Genomic DNA, 22,140 nt, shown 5'->3' with positions numbered 1-22,140 from the left:
CACCTCCCTGCTTCGTCTCACTGACCCTCGACAGCCGGGCACTGTCGTGGCCTCATCCCCCCGCCTGTCGCAGCGCCTCCTGCTTTGGTGACACATCAGAGCCACATGTGTGCAGTCAGACCATGCTCAGTGGAAGCCCCGTTGCATTGCTGTGAGCTTTTGTGGCTCTCACAACAAGCCCACAGAGTTGGTGTCACCCCTGTTACAGAACCGGTCCGAGTTGTCACACAAGGAGCAAGGATGATAGAGCCAACACTCAGACCAGGGCCTGTGTGACAAAGTCTGGCTCTGCCCAGCTCTGTGGATGCTCACAGCATTCTGGACACTGTGAAGCCAGAGTGGCCCACTTGCCACTGGGCGTCGGTGGTGGAGACCAGACCTCTCCTGGCCACAGACGTGGCCGCTCCCAGTAGGACTGCCAAGGTCCTCAGCCGCCATCGCTTGTTTGGGGAAAGAGAAATCCTCCCCCTCCAGAAGGGCAGATCCTGGCTCTTCTGGCATGACACTGACAGGGCAGAGGGAAGGGTGCTTGACCCGGGCAGTGGCTGCATGGGTGCAGAGGGCGTTAACAGAGCCCACAGAGGTGGCAGGTGTGGATGAGGGGAGCCTGGGCAGGCCTAGCACTGAGACCTTACTGCTTGGTGACCTGGGGCAACTCCCTGAACCTCTCTGAGATGCAGGTTCACATGAGCAGCACAGGCTATTAAGAGGACCAGTGCCACAGAACGGTGAGAGCCCCGGACACCGAGCCTGGCATCCAGCAAGTGAGTCTATTATTGCGGTGCGGCAAGCACATGAGGACATGGTCATCTGCGAGCCACGCAGCCACTTTCCGGGGAGAGGCCGGTGGTGCTGGGCCACGTGCCCTTGTCTGCCAGCTGCTAGGGTGATGCTGGCTGCTGGCCTTACAGAGGTGGGGGTGTGGCCATGAGACCTTTCTCCAGGAGACAGGAGGGCGTGATTGAGAGGTACCCAGCCACTATGTGGGCTCCAGCTGCTCCAGGGTGATAGCCACTGGCCAGTGTTTCTATGGGGACCCAGGCAGGGGGCTGCAGTGTGTGGTGCGTTCCAGAGCCTGGAGCGAAAGGGCTGATTCCCAAGAACAGGAAATTCACATGTAACTGAGCGGAGTGATCCCAGGGCCCGGAGCACAAAGACTCTCTGTGCGCTCTCCCAGCCATGCTATCTACATTCAGCTGGAAACACTCTCTCCACTTAATCCCAGGAGCCTTCCAGGGCTGTTGGATCTGCTTCCCTTGTTCTGTCCTTCACTCAATCAGCTTTCAGGATGACCTTTTAAAATCCGCCTTCAGAGGTGCAGCCCAACATGGCCCCAGGCCCTGAGACAGCACTTTACTAACTTGTCCTGGCTTCAGGCACTATTTGCAATCTGCATCTTTTGGGGCACTTCCTGGCCTGGGAGACAGGTCTAGGGGTGCCGTGGAGGAGCCTTGCTTGAGAAGTAGATTCTTCTGCTTTCTAAGGAGCCCTCTCAAGGGACATTCACCAAAGGGTTACTGTTCCTCTGTGACTGCTCAGAGAAAAATAATGTACCTTTAAGCCAGGTGCACTGGCTCATGACTGTCATCCCAGCAGGAGGCCAAGACAGGAGGACTGCTTGAGCCCAAGAGTTTGAGACCAGCCTGGGAAACATAATAAGGCCCGGTCTCTACAAAAGATAAAAAAAATTAGCCTGGCATGGTGGCGTGTGCCTGTAGTCCCAGCTACTCAGGAGGCTGAGGCAGAAGGACTGCCTGAGTCCAGCAGGTGGAGGCTGCGGTGGCTGTGAGTGTGCCCCTGCACCACAGCCTGCGATAGAGTGAGACCCCAATTCAAAAATAAATAAAAAGAATGCGAATGCGTTCCTATCTGCCTAATGAACCATTGATGCATGTATGCTCGCACGGGCCTTCCTGGAGAGGCAGTTCACAGCCCTCCCCAGACCATCTCTCAACCCTGAAAAAGCTTAAAACCTCACAAGCTTCAGCCACTGCTTAGAAGCAGTGTTGTGAACCGCGCAGGTCTCCAGAGGGCTCCTTCACCTGCGCCTGTGCTTGGCCCTGTCTGCTGGCAGGAATCCTGCCAGACCGCACACTCTGACACAGGTTCTGGGCCAAGGTTCTGCTATTCCGACACACCCCCAGGTGTGCAGGGCGACCCTGAGCTCCAGGCTGGAAGTCACATCCCGATGACCTCTTTCCTGGGGACCCCCTTACCTGCGGCGACTGTTGACAGCAATGCACACGGCCAGGATCAGCACCAGGGCCAGCAGGGCTGCCAGGATGATCAGCCACTCTGGAATGAGTAAGGAGACACGTATGAGCTTCAAAACACACTCACAGAAACTGAAGCGCATGTCTCCAACTGACCCTGTCCAGACCAGGACCACAGTGCTACCGCAGAGAGGTCTGACCATGGGCCCGGCCCTCGGCAGACAACTCTGGAAATGCAACTTTGCTGCATGTATCCGACAGGTCTTGCTTGAATCTTTTATCATCAATCGGGATTTTCAAGTCCCTCTGGGAGGCATATGTTTCCAAAAGAGTGCAGAGTGACCAGTGGAGACTTGTAGAAGCCTCTGGTGCGATACTATTAAATAGATAAGGCTGGGCATGGTGGCTCAAGCCTGTCATCCCAGCACTTTGGGAGGCTGAGGTGAGAGGACTGCCTGAGTCCACGGGTCCGGGACCAGCCTGGCAACATGGTGAGACCTCATATCTACAATAAATTAATGAATTAGCTGGGCATGATAGCGTGCACCTGTAGTTCCAGCTACTTGGAAGGCTGAGGCGGAAGGATCTCCTGAGTTAGCAGGTCGAGGCTGCAGTGGCTGTGAGTGCACCACTGCACTACACTCTGCACTCCCAGGGGACGCAGGGTGGGGTAGGAAGTCCTCTCACTTCCCTGGGCGGGCCAGGACAGATCTGAACTCAGCCTAGCCTGTTTCCTGGGAAGTGCGTGCCATCTTTACCATGGAGCACGAGGGTGGCTCACTCATCCTCTGACGTGCAGAGGCGCCTGCAGGCCGGGTGTCTGGGAGGGTGCACCCTCGGGGGCCTCTCCTTCCCGGTCGGCCCTTCGAGACACCTGCTTCCAGCACCTGTTTCTGCCTCACTGTCCGAGACTCACCTGGAATTTGGGGCTTCCTGGCAGGTCCGGAGGTCGTGCTTGCCCCGCCGTTTCGGCTCCCACCTGAGTGTCCTGGGGAAAGCAACCTCTGTCAACCGAGTCTGAAAAGCAGAATCTCCAGGGCCTGGCGGAGCCACCACAGGCCCGCCCACTGCCCCCGAACCCCGGGGGCTGCTTGTGGGTCCAGCTCAGATGCTTGTCAAGGGTCACACCAGAGACGCCCCAGAACCGCTCAGCTAGGTGAAGACTGAGTGTGAACATGCCTTTAGGGAACACGGGGACTCTGAGGCAGGTTGTGCTCAGGACTGTGGGCTCTGGGGCTGGACCCTGGGTCGAGTCCCACCTCTGCCTCTTGCCGGTTACACTGTGGGCCAAGTCCTGTCTCAAGGCTCCGTGCCCACTCGTATGACGGTGGTGGCCACAGAATCCGCCGCATCACAGTTTTGCAGAGGTTTGCGGAGGCTAGCGATACGGCCAGGTGTGGCTGCTGCTCTGTCTTGGATTTCGGACTAGCAGCCGCAGGTGTGGCCCTGCAGCCTGGGAGCTTGGGGGCATCGCTGGAAGCACCGAGTCCTGGCCTCACTCATCCCTCCCAAGTCAGATCCTCATTTCCACAAGACACCCAGGGGGTTCACGGGCCTCAGAAAGTCCGGCGTGAATCTGAAAAGCCTGCCCAGCATCACCGTGGAAGCCAGCACAAGCACAGAGACACGAGGGCTGGGGCAGTGGCCCTTCAGTCCCTGAGAAACCGCCCGTGAGAGTCCCTGCTGACACCTCACGGAAGCTCCCCTGCTAGCAGCGACATCTCCAACTGCTAGGCTGCAGGACAAGGAAATGGAGGCAGCCCTCAAGCTGGCAGGAAATGTCACAATACGGAATCGCAAGTCAGGATGGGAGGCCCCAGGCTGGGTGGCCACATTTCAAAAGGAAAAAGCAGGTGCTCCTCACAGCACCTGCAGCCAGGCGCTGGGGTCTGTCTTCTTCGTCCTCCGTCGCTTCAACACAGAATGTGAAAATATCGCACATTGAGCCTTTTTCTCCTGAATGGGACTCTCTATGGGTCCTGGGGACAATCGATGTGTGAAGACGGGCTGACACGAAGTTTTCCAAGCCTTGCTTGAGACCATGCACCAGGTCCTGCAGCGGTGGCTGCCTGGGGTGAGGTGGCTGCCATCTGTGCAATTTGACATCTTTGTTGAGACTCAAAAGAGGGCGAGACACATCTCTCACCAGCCGTCTGGTCATTGCAACACTTCCAACCACCGTGACAGGGTCTTTCACCCACACGGCTCTAAGGGCAGCCACGGCCCTCTCCCTGCTGGTGTCCTTGGTGGTTGGCAGGGCTCCACCCGCAGGGTCACAGGACACTGGCCATTTGGACATGGGAGACCTTTGGTCTTGTACAGCTTTTCTTGCAGATCTGTTTTCTGGCTTACAGCTGCCTTTGCTATTTGAAAGAGAGGCCATTCATGGGTCCTCATCTCTTTATTTGGGTTTTCCAAAAATAGCGCTCCAAGCAAGGAAAGAGCTGCGTGTATATCTCAGAACAAAGCCTCCCAAATAGACACCTGCACACAGCAAACAAAGAGGCCGCTCCTCCCACCTGAATCAGCTCATGCAGAGCCAAGGAGGTCGAACGGGAGACATGGCCTTGCCCGGGACCCGATGACCAGGTCCAGCTGGGCAGGGCCGATGCAGGAGCGAGCTCCGCCATGTGGCGCGCTTCACTAGATTGGGGAGGGCCGTGTGAACGGAGCTAATTTCGTCGGCCTTAACGGCAAGCGCGGCAGTCCAGCCCGGGATCACAGACCCCTTCTGTGTGTGGCAGGGCTAGGCTGACAACGTGGATCCTCATTCAGTAGGTCTGGGCTGGCTGAGGACTCTGCAATTCTAGCAAGCGCAGGCGGCGTCCCTGACGACAGTGTGAGAGCCACACAGGGCAGCCGAATCTTGTGGCATCAGAGCATGGCTTTTAGTAGCCACTCCCACTGTCTCCAGAACACTCGTGTGCCTGGCCCCATGCTGCCCACAGGAACCGCAGGAGGTGGCTGCCCCGCAAGCTGGTTGCCTTATTACCAAGAAGGAGACTGAGGCTGGGAAAGGCTGGGAGCTGCCCACAGCCCTGGGGAGCTCCAGGCGTCGGCTGACTCAAGGAGTCTCTGTGAGCCAGCCCCACCCCCACCGCCACGCGGACCACTCCCGAAGCTGCCACGTCCATGTCCATGTCCATGTCCAGTCCATCTTCACATCCCTTCAATCAACCTCATAGCACTCAGATCTGGTGTGGCGACTCGCACCGACATGGACAGAAGGAGAAGACGGTCGTGTCTGTGGGTCAGACGGTGCCCAGGGCAGCCACCCCGCAGAACCTCTCGTAAGCTCAGGGGACTTCGGTAAACCCACCTCAAGTCAGACCCTGCTGTCTGGAGTCATGTTTGCAGGGCGTGACTCGTCACGGCAAACAGGAGCCTTTTGATAATCGTGCCTGGCGGTAATCACGGTCATTGCAAAGGCTCCACTCGGGGAAGCAGTGTGGCCCCTGGGCTGGAAACCTGGTCACGGCACCTCCACCAAGTTACTCCCCTCTCTGGGCCTGGGTTTCCTTATCTGTGACGTGGGGATGGAACAGGACTCACATGTGTCCCAGGATTTGTGGGATGACTGAATGAGTTCACGTCAGGCGGACTCTACGAGTTTGCTGATACTGACAGTCTTGACCCACATAATGGCAGCTTCACAGGGCCCAGCCCAGCACAGGCAAAGGGTTTGAACGCCACGGCACACAACAGATTCCCAGTAAAAGCTGGCTGTCCCACGGTGGCCCAGAGGATGCAGAATGCATTGTCTTGGGAACGATGCCCCGTAACGGTCATAATCATCCCAAGTTTTTTGGGTGGGAAGTTTGGTCTCAGACCCTGTGAGCATCGCGCTCAGTGAACCTGCGGAGAGCTGGAGTTCGCTCCAGGAACTGCGCCCGCCATCACGCTGGCTAGCGCTGCCTGTATTGGGCCATGTGGACACTCCCGAGCCTGTGCTCTGGTCAGCGCTTCTCCGAGTGCGATCCCCGTCCCAGCTACGCCGGCATTTCCAGGGAGTGCACCAGAAACGCGGTTGCGTGGGCTCCACCAGCCTCCTGCATCAGAGCCTTGAAGGGTGGCTCCAGTATGTGCAGCCACAAGCCTATGATGGAGATGTGTGCTGGGAAAGCGTGAGAGCCCCACCCCAGAGACATTAGTCAGCTACACTCACAATCATGGGTTCCATGGGCACAAAGTCACCCACTAACACGGTTTCCAACTTACCAGCTGATTCAGATCCATTGGTGGTGTGAGAGTCCCCGCTGGGGTCGGATGCAGCCCGGTCTCCTACAATGAGCAATCGGAGAAGGTCAGGGCTGTGTGTTTCCTCTTACACGGTTGGCTGCATTTCCTTGCGGGCACGTTTTCCCACAGAGCCCACCGCAAAGTTTAGTCTTTTAAAGGCAGCCCCCAAATGACGGGAAAACAGCCTTCATTGAGTCCACGCGGCTAACTACTGCCCACGGCTTAATTCACCGAGGAGTGGGCTAGAGCATCCCCAAAGCTGAGGACACCGGCAGCTGTGGCTGTGAGCGAGGACCACGGGAAGTTTGCAGAACACCCACCCACGGTGGGGTGGTGCGAGACGGTGCTTTATGTGAGGACACTAAGAACCTGGCTGCGAGAGATGGCCCCGGGCAGTGGGTGTGCCGGCTTCGGGAGGCATCCCTGCAGCAGGAGACTGGGCTGCACAAGGATTTGGGGCTGAAGGGGCAAAGATTCATAGAGAAGCCAAGTGTTTATTATGAGAAGAGAGAGTTTGAGAGGAAGTGAAAAAAGGAAGGTGCGGTGGTCGCCAATGTGAGCAATGTGAGCAGGGTGCTAGAGCACACTTAAAATCGTATTTTTCCACAGTTAAATCCATATTTTCAATGTGACGAGTTCCTATAATCCCACCCTCTCAAATACCCGTCACCGGAGGCTTCAGGTGGAGACAAGCCCGTGAATTGCTGAAATGTGCGTCCATGGGTCAGATCTGGGAATCGGCACATGGAACCTCACCATGACATGAGGGTCCCCCCAATTTTCCAAAAGGACACTGGCATCTTTCTTAAAAAAGTGAACAGCGAACAGTGACTGCAGAAGATGGCTGCAGTCATGTGATGAAGCTCCCTGTACAGGATGCATCATGTACAGCACTGTCCGAGTCACAGAAGGCGGAGGTGAAGAGCTGTGGCCACTCAGTGACTGTGCCGAAGAGACTGACAGCTCTGCTCCTGGACAGATGGTTAGAACACATGGAATCCACCGATATGCCCACAACCAGGTCACCATCACAGCCCCGCCACCACCACCGTCATCGCCACTACCACCACCACCATGGTCACCAAGATTCCAAATGCTTTTGTTCTTAACACCGAGCACGAAGACTAAGAAAAATACTTGGGCAGAAATGAGACGTACACACGGGCTGGGGAGAAAACTCAGGGTGAGAACTGGGTCACTTCATCATTTATCCGTGGAGAATCAGGGAAAATCTACCTGTGCCTCCGTGGAGTGCAGAAGGAAGGAGTGCACGTGAAAGTCATGTCGGTTGTGTGGGAAGCACTTTGTGTGAGCCTCTAGGATGCTGCCTGAACTCACTAGGCTGCAGGACAGGCCAAGAGAGGCGAGGCAGCGCTCGCAGGGCTGTTTCCCTGGAGAGCACGGAGAGCGGCCCTGGGAGTGGCAGGAAGCAGGGCAGAGCCCACCGGAGGGAGAGCTGAGGTGCGAGGGGCCGAGTCTTGCCCACGGTGTCAGGCCGGTCTGCTGAAAGGGTCTCTCCTGAAGCCCGGGCAGACGGCCGGAGGAGAAAGTCCAAGACAGGGCCTGCAGGTTCGCTGTGCCCACTGCACGAGGGTCATCGCCTTGATCTGTGAGGCTCCCATAAGACAGCCTTCTTCTTTCTTGGGGGGGCTCTCAGTTTGGAAACGAATCTGTCTGAAGACCCTGATCTTTAACTTGCTTTAGTGATTGTGGGGCCTGAACAGCATTTTACGTAATGGCTCTGAGAACCTTAAAACGAGGACCAGGAGGAAAGAAGCCACTTTTTTAATGTTTTTCCCAGAGCAGGCATGCTCCAGTTCCCTTTCTTCAGTGTCCCTTTCTTAACGCGAGTGAAGAAACAAAGAAAAGCAGAAGCGGGAAGGACTGCTTATTCGAGAGAGAGAAGTCTCAGTCGGGCCTGCGCCAAGCCTGGCTGCGTCCCCTCTGTCTGCTCTGCCAGCGCTGAAAGAGAACCTGTCCCTGTCCCCTGGCAGCAGGTGGAGCCATGAAGTTCTGCGTGTGCCTCAGGACAGGGAGAGGTCAGCCCCCCAGCCCGTCAACAAAAGCAAAGCTCGTCAACCTGTCACCACAAACAGGCCATTGTTTCAGGGCAGAGACACATGGGAATTATGCACATGCCGGGTCAAGCCTTACTACGCACTATGCAGGCAGCGCATATCAGTTGAAGCCAATGAAACTGCTAGTGCCCAACTATTCCGAGTTACAAAAATGGCCGTTTCATGCGGTTCAACTTGATACATTGCGAGATGAGACAAAGAAACCGTTCCACCATGACAGCCAAGCTGCCTGCACCCAAATGGCAGGCACGCTGGCAACGACGGGCGCACTGCTTCATCCCAGACAGATCCAGGCAGGTTCACTCGCACTAGAACTGCTGACCAGTGAGGAAAGCCACTTCCATGTCACGGATGCATCTCATCTACACAGGATGTGTCCCCTGTACCACGAATGCAGAGGCTGTCCCTCTCTGAGAGAAAGGAACACAGATCACAGATGGCAAGTTACCTGAGAAGGCGTCATCACCACTAGGGGTGGGACCCCCAGAGGCCGTGACTTCAGAATCTCCAAAGGCCCTGGTCTCGGCCAGGGTCCCTGGGCTGAGGGTCCAGTTTTCCTCTGAGTCGGGGTCATGAGGGGTATAGCCTTCCAGCAAGGTCGCTGAGCCTCCGGGGTGGCTCTGCCCTCTTCTTCCCCCTCGGGCATCGCTGCTAGCTGTGTGGAACCAGGGACAAACCCACGTTTGTATGGTTGCCCCCCACCAGGAGCTCCTTGGGACAGCTGCTGCATGAGCTTTCCATTGCATCTCACAGACAAGGAGCAGACTGCCACAGACTTGTCCCATCTGGAACAGTCAGGCTTTCACAATAGCCACCACCGGGCCAGCACTCGGCAGAAGAGGCGAGTGATCCTGCGGCCCAGAAGGCGCATCTGCGGCAACCTCTGTCGGGGTCGCCCAGGTGAGGCTTGCGCCTCCACGCCCGTGACCCTGAGGTCGCCTCAGTGCTAGGTCAGCGGGAGGTCTTACTCAGTTGACCACCCCTGATGAAGGGGAGAAAATATACCAGTGGAGCGAGAGGCGCCCTGTGCTCCCTGCAGCTGAAATAGCCAAGAGTTTCCAAGACCTGAGGTTACCAGTGCCATCGAACTTTCCTCTTTCAGAAGGGAGCTGCCTCTCAGTCATGGGCACCATGGACTCACAGCCCCCAGGACAAATGGCAAAATAGCATGAGCATAAGGAATGCAGACAGAGAGTCAATCAGACTTGCCCAGCACTTGGAAATCCCAAATTAGCAATCTGTTCTGTTTAGATCAAGTCTAAGACCCACTCTTTTTTTTTTGAGTTAGAGTCTCACCCTGTCACCCAGGTTGGAGGGCAGGGGCACACTCATGGCCTCTGCAGCCTCAACCTGCTGGGCTCAGGCGATCCTTCCGCCTCAGCCTCCCAAGTAGCTGGAACCACAGGTGTGCGCCCTCATACCCAGCTAATTTTTTAGTTTATTGTAGAGACGAGGTCTTGTCAAGTTTTCTAGGCTGGTCTCGAACCCCTGGGCTCAGGCAATCCTCTTGCCTCAGCCTCCCAAAGTGCTGGGATGACAGGCATGAGCCACTGCACCCGGCCAGAAACCCGCTCTCTGAGATCACGAAACACTAGCTCGCGCCCCACCTACAATGGAGCCCACAAAGCAAGAGTCAGAACCATCACCAGACACACCATTGGGCCAACAGCACAGCAGCAGCCAGTGGGGTCACCTCCACCAAGACCCCGCCAAGCACCCGCCCCCTGATTTCGCAACAGGCCAAGCCAGGGAGGCTTCCAATCCTTACTGCCGGACGTTGGCGTAGATGGGGCCGCACGGTCTCTGTCTTCTTCCAAGCCACCATGAGACGCGGAGACGCTCTGGGAGTGGTGCCCCTCTGCTTCAATGAGGGACGAAAGCAGCATTAGTTCGGAGCGTCACACCATCCTGCCGTCGGCTAACGGGGAATCTAGCTATAACTGTGTCCAGTGGGTGGGCACCTAGGAAGACACCACTCTACTCTGATCGATAGAAAGAGACAGAAGAGTTCTGTGGCCCCAGTTGACCGCTAAGACCTTCTGCTTCTCAGGATAGCCCACAACAAGGGAAGCGGCCTGGAAAGACGGGACCTATACCTCCGGGCTGATCACCTGGGCCCAAACGTGGTGTCACTCCCAGTCACTCTGGAGGAGGGCACAGGGACATGGGAAGGAAGGTCTGAATCCCAGGTTCCTACCAAGCATCCAGAGTGCCCAACTGCGGTCAAGAAGTGTGACTGTGGGGAAAACACCCACCGCAACAGCCTGCAGGCTGCCTGGAACCTCAGAAGAGAAAGCACCTATCTAGAATCACCCCCTCAGTGACCCACATCCAGTGTACACAGGAAATACTCAGCTCCCTCCGAAAGACCATTCAATTAAAGCCACCACTTTGCCCTAATTAAGTCTGTGGCCTCCTCTGTGGATGGGGATTCTCATCACTGCACCAAGGACACACTTGCCTGGACAAGCACAGGCCCGCAGCGACACACATCAGGCTGAGGCTGAACCACTGCCTGGCCCCCCAGCTCCCTCTGACAGTGGCATTTACTTCTTTTGCATTCTTCTAAGAAGGTGCTGACTAGAGCTGCAGATGCAAGAATCTCATAATGCTCACCCGTAAGCCATGCCCACCACACAAAAGTCATGGCCAGGAAGGAGAGACCATGGGCCATGCCCACCACCATATGTCACGGCCAGGAGAGACCACAGACCATGCCCACCACCAAATGCCACAGCCAGGAGAGACCACAGACAGTGCCCACCACCAAATGCCATGGCCAGGAGAGATCACAGGCCATGTCCACCACCAAATGCCACGGCCAGGAGAGACCACAGACAGTGCCCACCACCAAATGCCACGGCCAGGAAAGACCACAGGCCATGCCCACCACCAGAGAAATGCCACAGCCAGGAGAGACCCATAAGCTGTGCCACGGCCAGGAGAGACACACTCTCCTCTCCCAGCCCAGCGTCAGACCGAAGTCAATAGGGACCCAAAGCGGAAGCCCAAGTCATCCTGGGAAGGGCCCCAGACTTCTCTGCATCCCCTCTGACACTCAACCCTTGCTGCTGACACTCCTGACGACACACGTGTGCCGACGCTTCCTGTGCCTATGGGATGCCTGTGTCACAGGCAAGATCTGTGCCCTCTCACGCCCACCAAGAAACTGTGAATGACTTCAGGCTGATCTCTCAGACTCCCCGCACAGCTGTGGACATGGAGGCTGCCAGGGGCTTAGCTTGTGTCCTATCAACGTCTCGTGACAGATCTGAGCAGCCGTTTCTTTTCTGCTCCAGGGACCCTGTCGCCTTGCCCCTCCTCTGCAAGCAGATGGGCCTTCCCTACTCCCTGGGCTTCGCCGGCCCCAAAGTTCCCTTCACAACCTTGCGCGATCCCACTCCTCTTCTGCCTTGACTGAGGGAGAAAGAACCCGCAGGAGGAGATGGCCGGCTAGAACGGAGGAGCCCCCTTCCTAGCTGGGCGCCTGGGTCTCACCGACGGGGCTACTTAGACTGGGAGATGGCTGAGCAGAGTCCCACACCCTCTTTATAAAACATAAAGTCACTGGATCTGGAAGGCACCAGGAATGAAGGCAAAATCAGGTTTAAAGAACCCACAGGAAATACAGGGCACGGAAAGACCCGGAGGGAGGCAGACAAGGGCAAGGCCCCAAGGAAAACCCACAGTGAAAGGGCTTTCCCCTCCCGCTGGGCCACACAGTGCACGGAAGGAACAGCCTCCCGCCACCAAGCGCTGCACCTCGGCCTACGGGGCAGGGGCTGAAGCAGGACTCGGCCGGTCAAGAGGCTGAGCACCATCATCCTTACGCTGTGTCACTGAAAGAGGTCCCGTCCAGTCCTCCTCTTCCACCGGCCCTGGGCTTGGGCCTGCCGTGGGCTGCTGCACTGTTCTCTGACCGGGATCCGTATCTGAAGGAATCACATCAGTGTTATCGCCTGGCCTCCCGAGCCACTGGTGGAGGGTGGCTCACAATCCACGGCCCCACCATGTTTACATTCAAACAGGGCAGGAGGAGGGAAAGCCTCCGCGGGCGAGCTCTCCAGACCTGGGAAGGATTCTGCTTCGCGAAGGGACAAACCCAAGAAGGACCCGGCCTTCCTGGGAGGGCAGACGTCTGTGGGAGCCGTGGTCCCTGCGTATTCACAGAGTCAGGACAGACTCTACGTGAGCACGTGGTACAGAGACAGGAGCCCCGCATACTCTGACATGCAGAGAAAAGACTGTGCCACACGGTCACACCGCTGGTCCCCGGCCTCCTGGCGTGCAGAGGACTTTCTGTTTCATAGCTCTCTTCCCTCACCGAGGGCCTTTCGTTTCACAAAGTGAATGTGCAGATAGAAACTGAAGGTCATCCTCCAACTCCATCAGGTGGAGGCCACAGGAAGTTCACGGGGCAAGAAGGGAGATGTGGTGATGTGGCTGAGTCCTTCTTCCCAGAAACCAAGGACGAGGGGTCTTTGGAATTTCACACGCATGGCATTGCATGGTGCAGAATGTCACAGAAACGGCCACAGTGTTTTTCTTCCCGGTCATTGCAGATCAGTTCTGCAAAGGACAAGTCCTCAGTGAAGCAGGGGCCAGTCCGTAAACTCATCGGTCCTGCTGCCTCAAGACTGTCCGGGTCCACCCATGCCACTGCGTGGGGAGAGGCACCAGTTCCAGTTGACTCCGAGGGGGGTGGCTGGGGTCCAGCTCTGCACCACAACCCCATGTGCTGTGAGAATCGAGGCCTTGCAGGATGACAGTGGCAGACTCTATTGGCCCAGATCTCAAAACAAAGCCAAGGCCAGCTAGCCCCAACCAAAAGCCTAAGTGGAGGGTCCACATGATGGGCTTGTGACACTCTGGCTCCCCTTCCCTTTTCACGAAGACTCCTTCGAGGTACCCTTTCACGAAGATTCCCTCGAGGATGTCGCACCGTCCCATGCTTAAAGCCAACAGCACTGTCCTGCCATGGGCTCCTTCTCATCCCCAGTATGGAGACTTAATGTGGATCCAGTTCTCATGCTGGCTTGGCTCCCCCAGGGTGTCCTCAGAGCCCCTCAAGGCCACATGCAAGCACACGTGTGCTGGGTCAGAGGGGGCACGTCTGTCACTCAACCTGATGGCCCCGACCTGGCCATTTGGACACATCATCCCGTGTGTCAGACGATACACTCATGTAGACGTGCTCATCCTTGGCTTTTCATCCTCTTCATGTGTCTCCTTCCCAGGAAAATGCCCGCTTCTGTTCTCTGAATATCCGGGTTTTTCCATTTCCCGAATACCAGCTTTAAGCTTCCCTTCTGTGCCGCTCTCTCAGGGCGCAAGGGCCGTTCTCTCAATTTCCCCCGCATTTTCTAGCGATGCACGTTCCTCACCTACTGCTCTCTGCCACACGCTGCTGGGCACGCAGATGCTGAATGCTGCTTTCTGCCGGCTCCGACCCGGGTCTTCACTTTAGCCCAGGATGTCCCACTTAGAGGGCCGTGCGCGCCTCTCTTCTGAAGAAACTGCAAGTCCCTCAAGTAAGCAAATGGGCCTAGAGCCAAGGGCTTATTTCTAGAAAAGCAATCACTGAGAGGATTTCAAAAACAGCATATGAGGAAGCTCAGAGGCTATGCCCCATCGCTCTTTCCATGTGGTGGGTCCATCCCCCGCATGTGACCCATCGGGGACGTCTGCCCAGGCACTGTCGTCTGTGCTGTTTGGCTTGGGTAGCTGGTGTGGGCCCAGGATGCTGCGAGCATTCAGGTCAAGCAGTGGCCAAGGAATTAGTGGACCCTTGGCCAGGGAGGCACTGAGCTTTTAGAGACTTTATTCTCTAGACAAGACAATGGAGGCCAAGACTTCCTTGGCCTGGAGGGCAAGGAAGTGGCAGATGCAGAATGTTCCAGCAGGTTGAGGTTCACGCATGCTCATGTTCTTAGCAATCAGCACGTGACCTGCAGGACACAGAAGCTGAAGACTCCTGCAGTGGGGAGAGGATGAGTTACAGACGTCCAGGGAAGACAGAGAAGTCGTCCTCGAGCCATGGAGCCACGTACCCATGGGCGGAGATCTAAGACAGAGCACGTGATATCATGTGCAAACAACCACGTTCCAGCAAAATGCATGACAGGCGGATTGCGGTCTATGGAAGGAATCGTGATGGCTTCCCACGTGAAAACGTGCAAGGAAATGCTGTTCATCCCAACAGCATGAGCCAAACCCACTGGAAGCATGACCCCTCACTGTATGTTCTGTGGGATGAACAATGTGAAAGAACACCTCGCACGGAGCCCGCGGGGAAAAGTGGGCAGGAAAGAGGACACAGTGTCCCTTGGCAGCAACACCACGCCACGGCCCGCCACAGAGGACACCAGCGCCCCCTTAGTGACACCATGCCACAGCCCGCCACGGAGGCCACCGATGTCGCCTTGGCGACACCATGCCAAGGCCCACCATGGGGAACACTGGTGTCCTCTTAGTGACACCATGCCATGCGGGATTCCAATCTCCACGATCCCACTGCTCAGATAGACGGGTGCCTTTGTGTAAACACAAGAAGAAACACTGTACGCCCAGACATGGCCTGAAGCGGGGTGATGTCAGACAGGGTCCTGCTTCTCACCAAGTCTGGCTCCATTTCTTCCAGCACTGGACACCAACCAAGGGCTTCCTCACAAGCCAGTGTCCTAGAGCCTCACTGGAAAGCCCGGTCCACGTTCTAGAGTGGATTCTCTTGCAAAGGAGGTTCTCTTGTAAGATCGGGGTGGTCTCTGCTGCAACGTCACAAGCGATGCCCCAAGCAGGATCTGAGATGGACATTCAAGGCCATCCCTGGCTTTCCTTTACATGCTTGTCCCCACGCCTATCCGGGTGACTTGCTGTGTGTTTAAGGGCTGGCTCTGAGTCAACTGCAACATGATTAATTAGGGAACCGGACGTCTTTTGACAGTCCCTTCAGTGTTTTCAATGCCCAGCCTTTAACCCAAAGGGAAGTTCCCACCCCATGTGCTTGTTAAACCATCCATCACCAGCTGGCCCTGCCGTCAAACAAGAATCTTCTCTGGGAATCTAGGGACGTGCCCCCTCTCCCCCCGGTGACAAGCCACGGCTGTTTCTGGACAGCTGCCTCTTCAAGTGTGGCACCAGGAGGTGCCTAGACTGCAAGAAGGTCGGCGTGAGCCAGTTGTCCAGTGTCCTCACCGATCGCCAGCACCCACTTCTACCTGGCACATGAGGAGAGAAGGGAGACAGGGGCAGCAAGGAGATGGGCCCGGTGTTCTGAAAGAAAGATCAGAACTCACACAGCCCAGATGGAAGAGCCGAGGCCAGAGAGGCTTCCACTGCTCAAGACTATGGTCAGGTTGGTGCAAAGGCGAGACGAGTTCCCAGGATTGTCCGTATTTCGCCTCATGTGGCCCGTCTGGGAAGACTGTCTGTTCAAGGAGCTGGTCTTTGTTCAGCCATTCCAGGAATATGTTATGCACCAACTATGGCAAGACCAGCCCAGCGGGCAGCCTGCTTGAGCAGCGGTCATGTCACCCACAACTGCACAAGCCAGTGGGGGTGGCTGGGATTTGCTCCACAGACATGTGACGTGGGGATGTCACATGGCATCTACAGTAGCTAAACTCAATTTTTTTTTTTTTGAGTTGGAGTCTCACTCTGTCACCCAGACTGGAGTGCAGTGGCCGCTCCCGGCCGCCACAGCCTCGACCTGCTGGGCTCCGGCGATCCTTCCGCCTCAGCCTTCCGAGTAGCCGGAACTACAGGCATGCGCTACCACGCCCGGCTGATTTTTTGATTTATTGTAGAGATGAGGTCTCGCTGCCCAGGCGGGTCTCGAACCCGTGGGCTCAGGCAGTCCACTCACCTCAGCCTCCCAAAGGTGTGGGATGACAGGCTGAGCCACGGAGCCCAACTAAACTCACTTTTTAACAAAATTAATCCAGTGGAAGAAAAACTATTCAGCCTGATCGGGCATTGAATAAACAGCAGTTGTGTGTGGCAGGCTTACAATGTCAACTGGCATTTTAAAAAAGACAAAATAAACAGAACAGAGTTCCAGCAGGGTGCCTCCAGGAAAGGTCACGAAGCCACCGGCATTTCTGTCCACACCACTCACAGTCAAGCTTTAGTTCATCAGGAGGATGAGAGCTTGTCAACTTGTGGAACCAAAGAATTCTTTGCAACTTGTAGAACCGGTTGTCTTTCATTGTCTTAAGAAACGACTGCAAGGACATCTAAAAAATGAAGCCTATTGCCTGTGTTTTCCCCTCAACTTGGCCAAACGGTTCCTGGGGAGAGCCGGTTAGCCAAAGGGAGAAAAAGGCCAAAACTCCAGCCGTGCCAGCCCCGGACCAAATCACAACCCCTTGACAAATAATGAAGTCAGAACACCACGGAGTGTGATCACAAAAAAGGAAAAGTGGACCCAACACAGACTGTCGTATGACACGAAGTTTAAGAAAAACACAGGCATGTGCGTGTTCACGTTTGTGCACAGATGCCTCTCCCCTCTCGTCACACTCTTACAAACACAGCCTCCTGAGCAATGGTGAGCCCCCAGGGTTCTCGGCATCACAGGAGCGGGTCAGCAGGACAAGGGTTCTGTCGTGAGGGGTGAAAGTTGACTCCTCTGGAAGGCGCAGTGTTCCAGACGGGCCCAGAGGCTCCCTGTCGGAGCTCTGCGGGGGGGCAAGTCTGACGGGCGAGCACTCGGTTGTTACTGCCTGGTGTCGGTCCACCAGGGCTGATGCCCCCATCCTGCCTCCTGACACCAGCTCTTCCACTCCAAGCCTCTGAAGCAGCCTTCTGTCTACAATGCCATCTAAGATGTGCTGCTAGGACCGAGGGGCGGGCTGGAATCCCACTCCCTGGAGACATTCACTCCTCTATTCCCTTCCTCATCACAAGCGTCCTTGTTAAGGGAGTGCATCACCCTCATGCACCCACTAGTCCCTGAGCGGCGTATGTGAGACCTTCTGGGTGCACTCAGGTCAGCGTGCAGGATGTGTCAGCTGCATCCCAGCCAATTTCTGGAACGTGTCCTTTGCTGTCTGGAGATGGCCCTCAAACCACAGAGCCCCAAACCCCTCGGGCGTCCAAGCTGCCATCATAGCTGCCATCACAGCACACCTTTTCCCTCTAGGTGTACTCAGGGCTGTGAGCGCAATCCTGAACCACTGTTTTCAAATGGCTACAAGCTGGTATCCCACAGAAACAGTCTTTCAGACTGGAGGAGACTGGTGTCTGGGGGGCGGGGGCAGATGGAGAAAGGAGAGCACACAGGTCCCTTCCTCCCAGACCAGGGAGACTTGCGACATCTCAGGACTTGGGATGCAGCAGCAGCAGCAGGGCCAGCGGCAAGAGCACCCAGCGCTCCCCAAGTTGCCCTGCGCTTACGAGCAGCAAGGGAACAGGGTCCGCACATGGGGCACAGCGGCCACCAGCTTTGCCCCGGGGCCCGGTGCCTTCTGGGGCACGGGGCACCAGGCGGGGGGTGGAGCTCCGTCTGTCGCAGTCCTCACAGAGCACGAGGACTCCAGAGACCGCTGCTCGCATCCTCTGCGGGGCACCACAGGAGCACGCATCACCAGACATGTCCACACACACACCAGCACCCGCGTGGGCCCTATGGAATCGTTCTACAACACTGCACCTCAGAGCTTCCCCTTCAGCATCAGGCCTCTGGGCAACCCCGCAAGGTAGCATTTTTCTTCCCATGCCTGGGGCCTGGGAGAAAGGGAATTACTGCGTGGACACAGGAGATGTGGCCAGCGACTGCACGTGCCTTCTCCCTCTCTGAACGTCTTCACTAACTCCCTAAGCCAGCACGGCCGGCACCATCCTCCTTACTCGTGCTTGAAGGAGGCTGTGTCTCCTCGGCGCTGGGATGTCCGTGGTGGGTGAGAGGCGGCTGAGGCTCCTGGGTCCAGTGTCCTCCGTGAGTGCTGGTGCCACCTGTGTCTACGTCTGCTGTGACGATGGGTAAATACATGGGACTTGTTACCCATTGGCCTCTCCTGAGCCTATGCTTCCCTTTAAGTACCTGCCACCTCTGGGTTTCCAGGCCCAGCAATTCTGAGTGCCTCTGCTTATATGTCCCAAGAGAAAACTGCATGGACTTTCTCCGTGACTGTTACTTGGAGGCAGAACCATAAACCACCTGGATGTATGTGTTTTTATGCTGAAGTGACCTGACAGCCTGTGCTGGGATGGTATAACTCAGTGGTCCCCAACCTTTTTGGCACCAGGGACTGGTTTTGTGGAAGACCATTTTTTCTACGCGGTGGGGAATCAGCAGGCATCAGACTCTCCTCAGGGGCCGCAGCCCAGATCCCTGGCGTGCACAGTTCACAGGGGGTTCACACTCCCAGGGGAGTCTGATGTCGCTGTTGATCTGACAGGAGGTGGGGCTCTGCTTCCTGCCCCTCACCGCCCACTGTGTGCACCGTTCCTGACAGGCAGTGGACCGTGCCAGTCCACGGCTTGCAGGTTGGGGCCCCCAGGCGTAACTGCCTCCGAACTGGAGTTGAGTATCCTCATGAACCACCAAGATCGTGTTGAGAGAGTGACTAAATGTCCCACCGGGTCCCATGATGCATCACAGGCTTTGAGGGAAAACACCTCTGACAAAGTGTGAACAACCATTACCAGTGCTCCGTGTGGCTGTTGGAAGCAGCACCTCCGAGTATGAGCGGCTTGGGTTCCACTGGCTCCAGTCCTGGTGCGGCTCTGTGTAGTCAGGAGCCCATGGCGTGGCTGAAACTGTGATAACGACGATGGAAGCAATTAGGACCCGTCACACCTTGGGCTGCCACCACCGTCCCGCGTGCATCTCCCTCTGCGGTCTGTGCTGTCAGCTATACTCGGGCACATAGACAGCCGCGTGGGAGTGGCGGGAGGGGAGAGCGCCTAGGGCTCGGGCCAGAGTGTCGGGAGGCATCCCAGCGTCCTCCGTGTCTGTTACAGAGCACCAGGCTCAGAGCCTGCGATCTTCCGAGAGGCAGCAGGAGCAGCTTTGAAGCAGCAGCCCTCCACCAGGGAGAAGAAAGGCAGCGGCGTGTGGCTGTCCACGCGGTCTGCGGTGGCCCTCTGCCCAGGACGTTGTGTTACCAGCAAGGGAGCAACCCACAGGCGGGGAGGCGGGGCTGAAGGTCATGCCACGACGGTCGCCTTGCTTGGCTAGAAATTTGGTGGGGAAGGAGCTCCTGGGCAGCCAGGGCTTTCCCACGGAGGAGTCCCAGAGTCCACCTGAACAGCCACATGGCACAGCTGCACGCTTCTGAGTTTTCATCCCACGCCTGTGGCATTCTCAGCACGTGGAAACCACCGGAGCAAGACACCCAAGCCAGCGAGAGGACAAGACACACGTGCTCAATGGCCCGGCTCCTCTCTTCCATGGTCCCAGCACCCAGCACACCTCAGCAGAAGGCCAGGCGACCCACCACCACCGCGGCAGCCACGGAAGCGAGGAGGGCCCGTCCGCCAGTGTCATGATGCCGTCACCCGGGGGTGGGGGCCGGACCAGGCGATGCCCGCAACAGGATCATGGCGAAACCAGAGCCGCCATCTTTTGTGAAAAGCTTGTTTGCAAATCCGCCCTGATCTGTTCATGCTTTATTTGGATGCCCACACAATACAAACTCTTCAGAACGACAATGCCATCAGCTCTGCTTCTCAAGTTATGAGAATCATCCTTGGCATCACTAACCATACTCTCACAAGCAGTCACAAGGGGCGGAGGCCACACCCTCCCAGAGAAAGACGGCATCCTGTTGCAGGGTGTGCACAGGTGCAGAGTAGAAAAGCAAACTGAGACGGGAAGACACGCTACGGAGACCTTAGGCCACAGGAAGTTTCTGCCTGGAGCCTGACTGCCTGACTGCGCCACAGATTGTAGTTGATCCATCTGGGCTGCCATCCTAGGGAGCTTCTCTTAGGCACCACAGGCCTACCTCAAGACTGGACCGCGTCCCGAGCACCAGACACGGTGTTGTCATAGAGCCCAGGGGTTTGGGTGATTTGGTTTTCTTTCTGAAGTTACCGAAAAGAGTTTCCTTTTTCCACAGACTCAGCTCTGGGGCGGTGTCGGATCTAAACAAGACCCCGCTTTTCACTGTGGGTATGAAGACCTGGGCCATCCTGGGCATGCCCTCAGATGCCTCCAAGGCCTCAGCTATGTTTTCAGACCCTGTCCTCCCTGGTGAGCTTTTTCTCTAAGCAAAAGTGGGGCTGTGATGGCATCAGGGTCAGTCCTCTCAGCAAAGCCTGGGTCATCCCAGGGAGAGACTCAGGCACTGGGCAGAAGAGACCCAGCTCACTTGCAGTTAAATCGTTCGGCTCCACTTCCATCTCTTTATTCTCCAGAAGTGTCACATTGGTCACAGATGCGTCCCAGCTGCGTCCCAACAGCGGCTTCCCTGGGTGCTGCCACTGGCTGGCACTGCCTCGGCAGGCTGGGCCCAGGCGTGCCTCCCTTCAGTGCCCCTGCTCTGCTGAAACTCAGACTGGCTCCCTTGACCTCCACCAGGTGTTGGTGAACCAAGATGCTCCCTGGGTCCTGGTTCCTGTCCCTTAAGCCTGACCGAGACCTTGAATCTAGGGTCTTCATCTTTAACTGACACCCCCTGAGCACAGTCTCTGAGTCTCCTGCTCCCACAGGCCGCGCTCCCTAGAGGCCCAGGCCCAGGCCTTTCCCTTCTTTGGTCCTGGCATCTAGCATGGTAGGGACATAGTGAACTGCTGAAATCTTTAATATGTCACTGTCTTACACAGCTTGAGGGCTTGCAGGAAAGTTACAGGAGCAGACCTCTCAAAGACACAAGACGGGAAGAACAGGACACAGTGGACATTTTCTTTCTTTCTTTTTTTTTTTTTTTTTTGAGTCGGAGTCTCACTCTGTCACCCAGGCTAGAGTGCAGTGGCACGCTCACGGCCACTGCAGCCTCGACCCACTGAGCTCAGACAATCCTTCCGCCTCAGCCTTCCAAGGAGCTGGAACCACAGGCGTGCGCCACCACGCCCAGCTGATCTTTTGACTGATTGTAGAGAGAAGTCTCGCCATGCTGCTCAGGCTGGTGTCCAGCCCCCGAGCTCAGGCTGTCCTCTCGCCTCTACCTCCCAAAGTGCTGGGATGCCAGGCGTGAGCCACCGTGCCTGGCTCACAGTGGACGATTTCTAAGAAGCGCAGTTCCCATTTCACTTCTCAGTATGCTCGACTCCCGCCCCAAACATGCTAGCTCTCATTCACAGCCTTATCCGGGTATGCCCGAGGGGCGGCCACAGCTTATACATCTCACGTCCACCACCTCCCGAGCTATACACTGCCGGGCGCCACCCGGAGCAGGAGTGGGCCTCTGCACACTCTTCCACCGTCATGGTTATCCTTACTGGTGCTGGAGAGAAAGTCTTCGTCGTCATCAATGCCTGATCCAGAAAAGCTCGGGTGTTTGTCTCTTTCGTCGTCATTTTCTGCGTCGGGCTCCCAGCCCATGGAGGCGGTTTTTGACTCCGTACCTGTTGTGGTGACGCACGTTAGTGGCTGAGCTAGTGCCAAGAAGCCCAGATCCCAGTGATCGCCAAGGAGGCCATTGGGCACAGAAGGATCCTGGGTC

At 56.6% G+C, this 22,140-nt stretch overlaps 1 protein-coding gene across 1 annotated transcript in view; it reads right to left on the bottom strand.

The window, feature by feature from the left end:
- CD44 (CD44 molecule (Indian blood group)) overlaps positions 1–22,140 on the bottom strand; it is a gene marked incomplete at its 5' end in the record, with an annotated part of 63,160 nt that overhangs the window by 1,023 nt on the left and 39,997 nt on the right. The window contains 10 exons of the mRNA XM_021718360.1: positions 2,217–2,295; positions 3,130–3,201; positions 6,432–6,494; positions 8,979–9,185; positions 10,299–10,388; positions 12,361–12,462; positions 14,202–14,273; positions 18,380–18,496; positions 19,178–19,291; positions 21,917–22,042. Of these exons, the coding sequence (XP_021574035.1) occupies positions 2,217–2,295; positions 3,130–3,201; positions 6,432–6,494; positions 8,979–9,185; positions 10,299–10,388; positions 12,361–12,462; positions 14,202–14,273; positions 18,380–18,496; positions 19,178–19,291; positions 21,917–22,042 (1,042 nt within the window). The remainder of the gene's footprint in view (positions 1–2,216; positions 2,296–3,129; positions 3,202–6,431; positions 6,495–8,978; positions 9,186–10,298; positions 10,389–12,360; positions 12,463–14,201; positions 14,274–18,379; positions 18,497–19,177; positions 19,292–21,916; positions 22,043–22,140) is intronic.

The sequence above is a fragment of the Carlito syrichta genome, unplaced genomic scaffold, assembly GCF_000164805.1.
Source record: "Carlito syrichta isolate Samal-C Ts95f unplaced genomic scaffold, Tarsius_syrichta-2.0.1 Scaffold312124, whole genome shotgun sequence".
Lineage (NCBI taxonomy): Eukaryota > Metazoa > Chordata > Mammalia > Primates > Tarsiidae > Carlito > Carlito syrichta.
The sequence above is the reverse complement of the archived record's forward strand: the minus strand, read 5'-3'. Positions and strand labels throughout refer to the sequence as shown.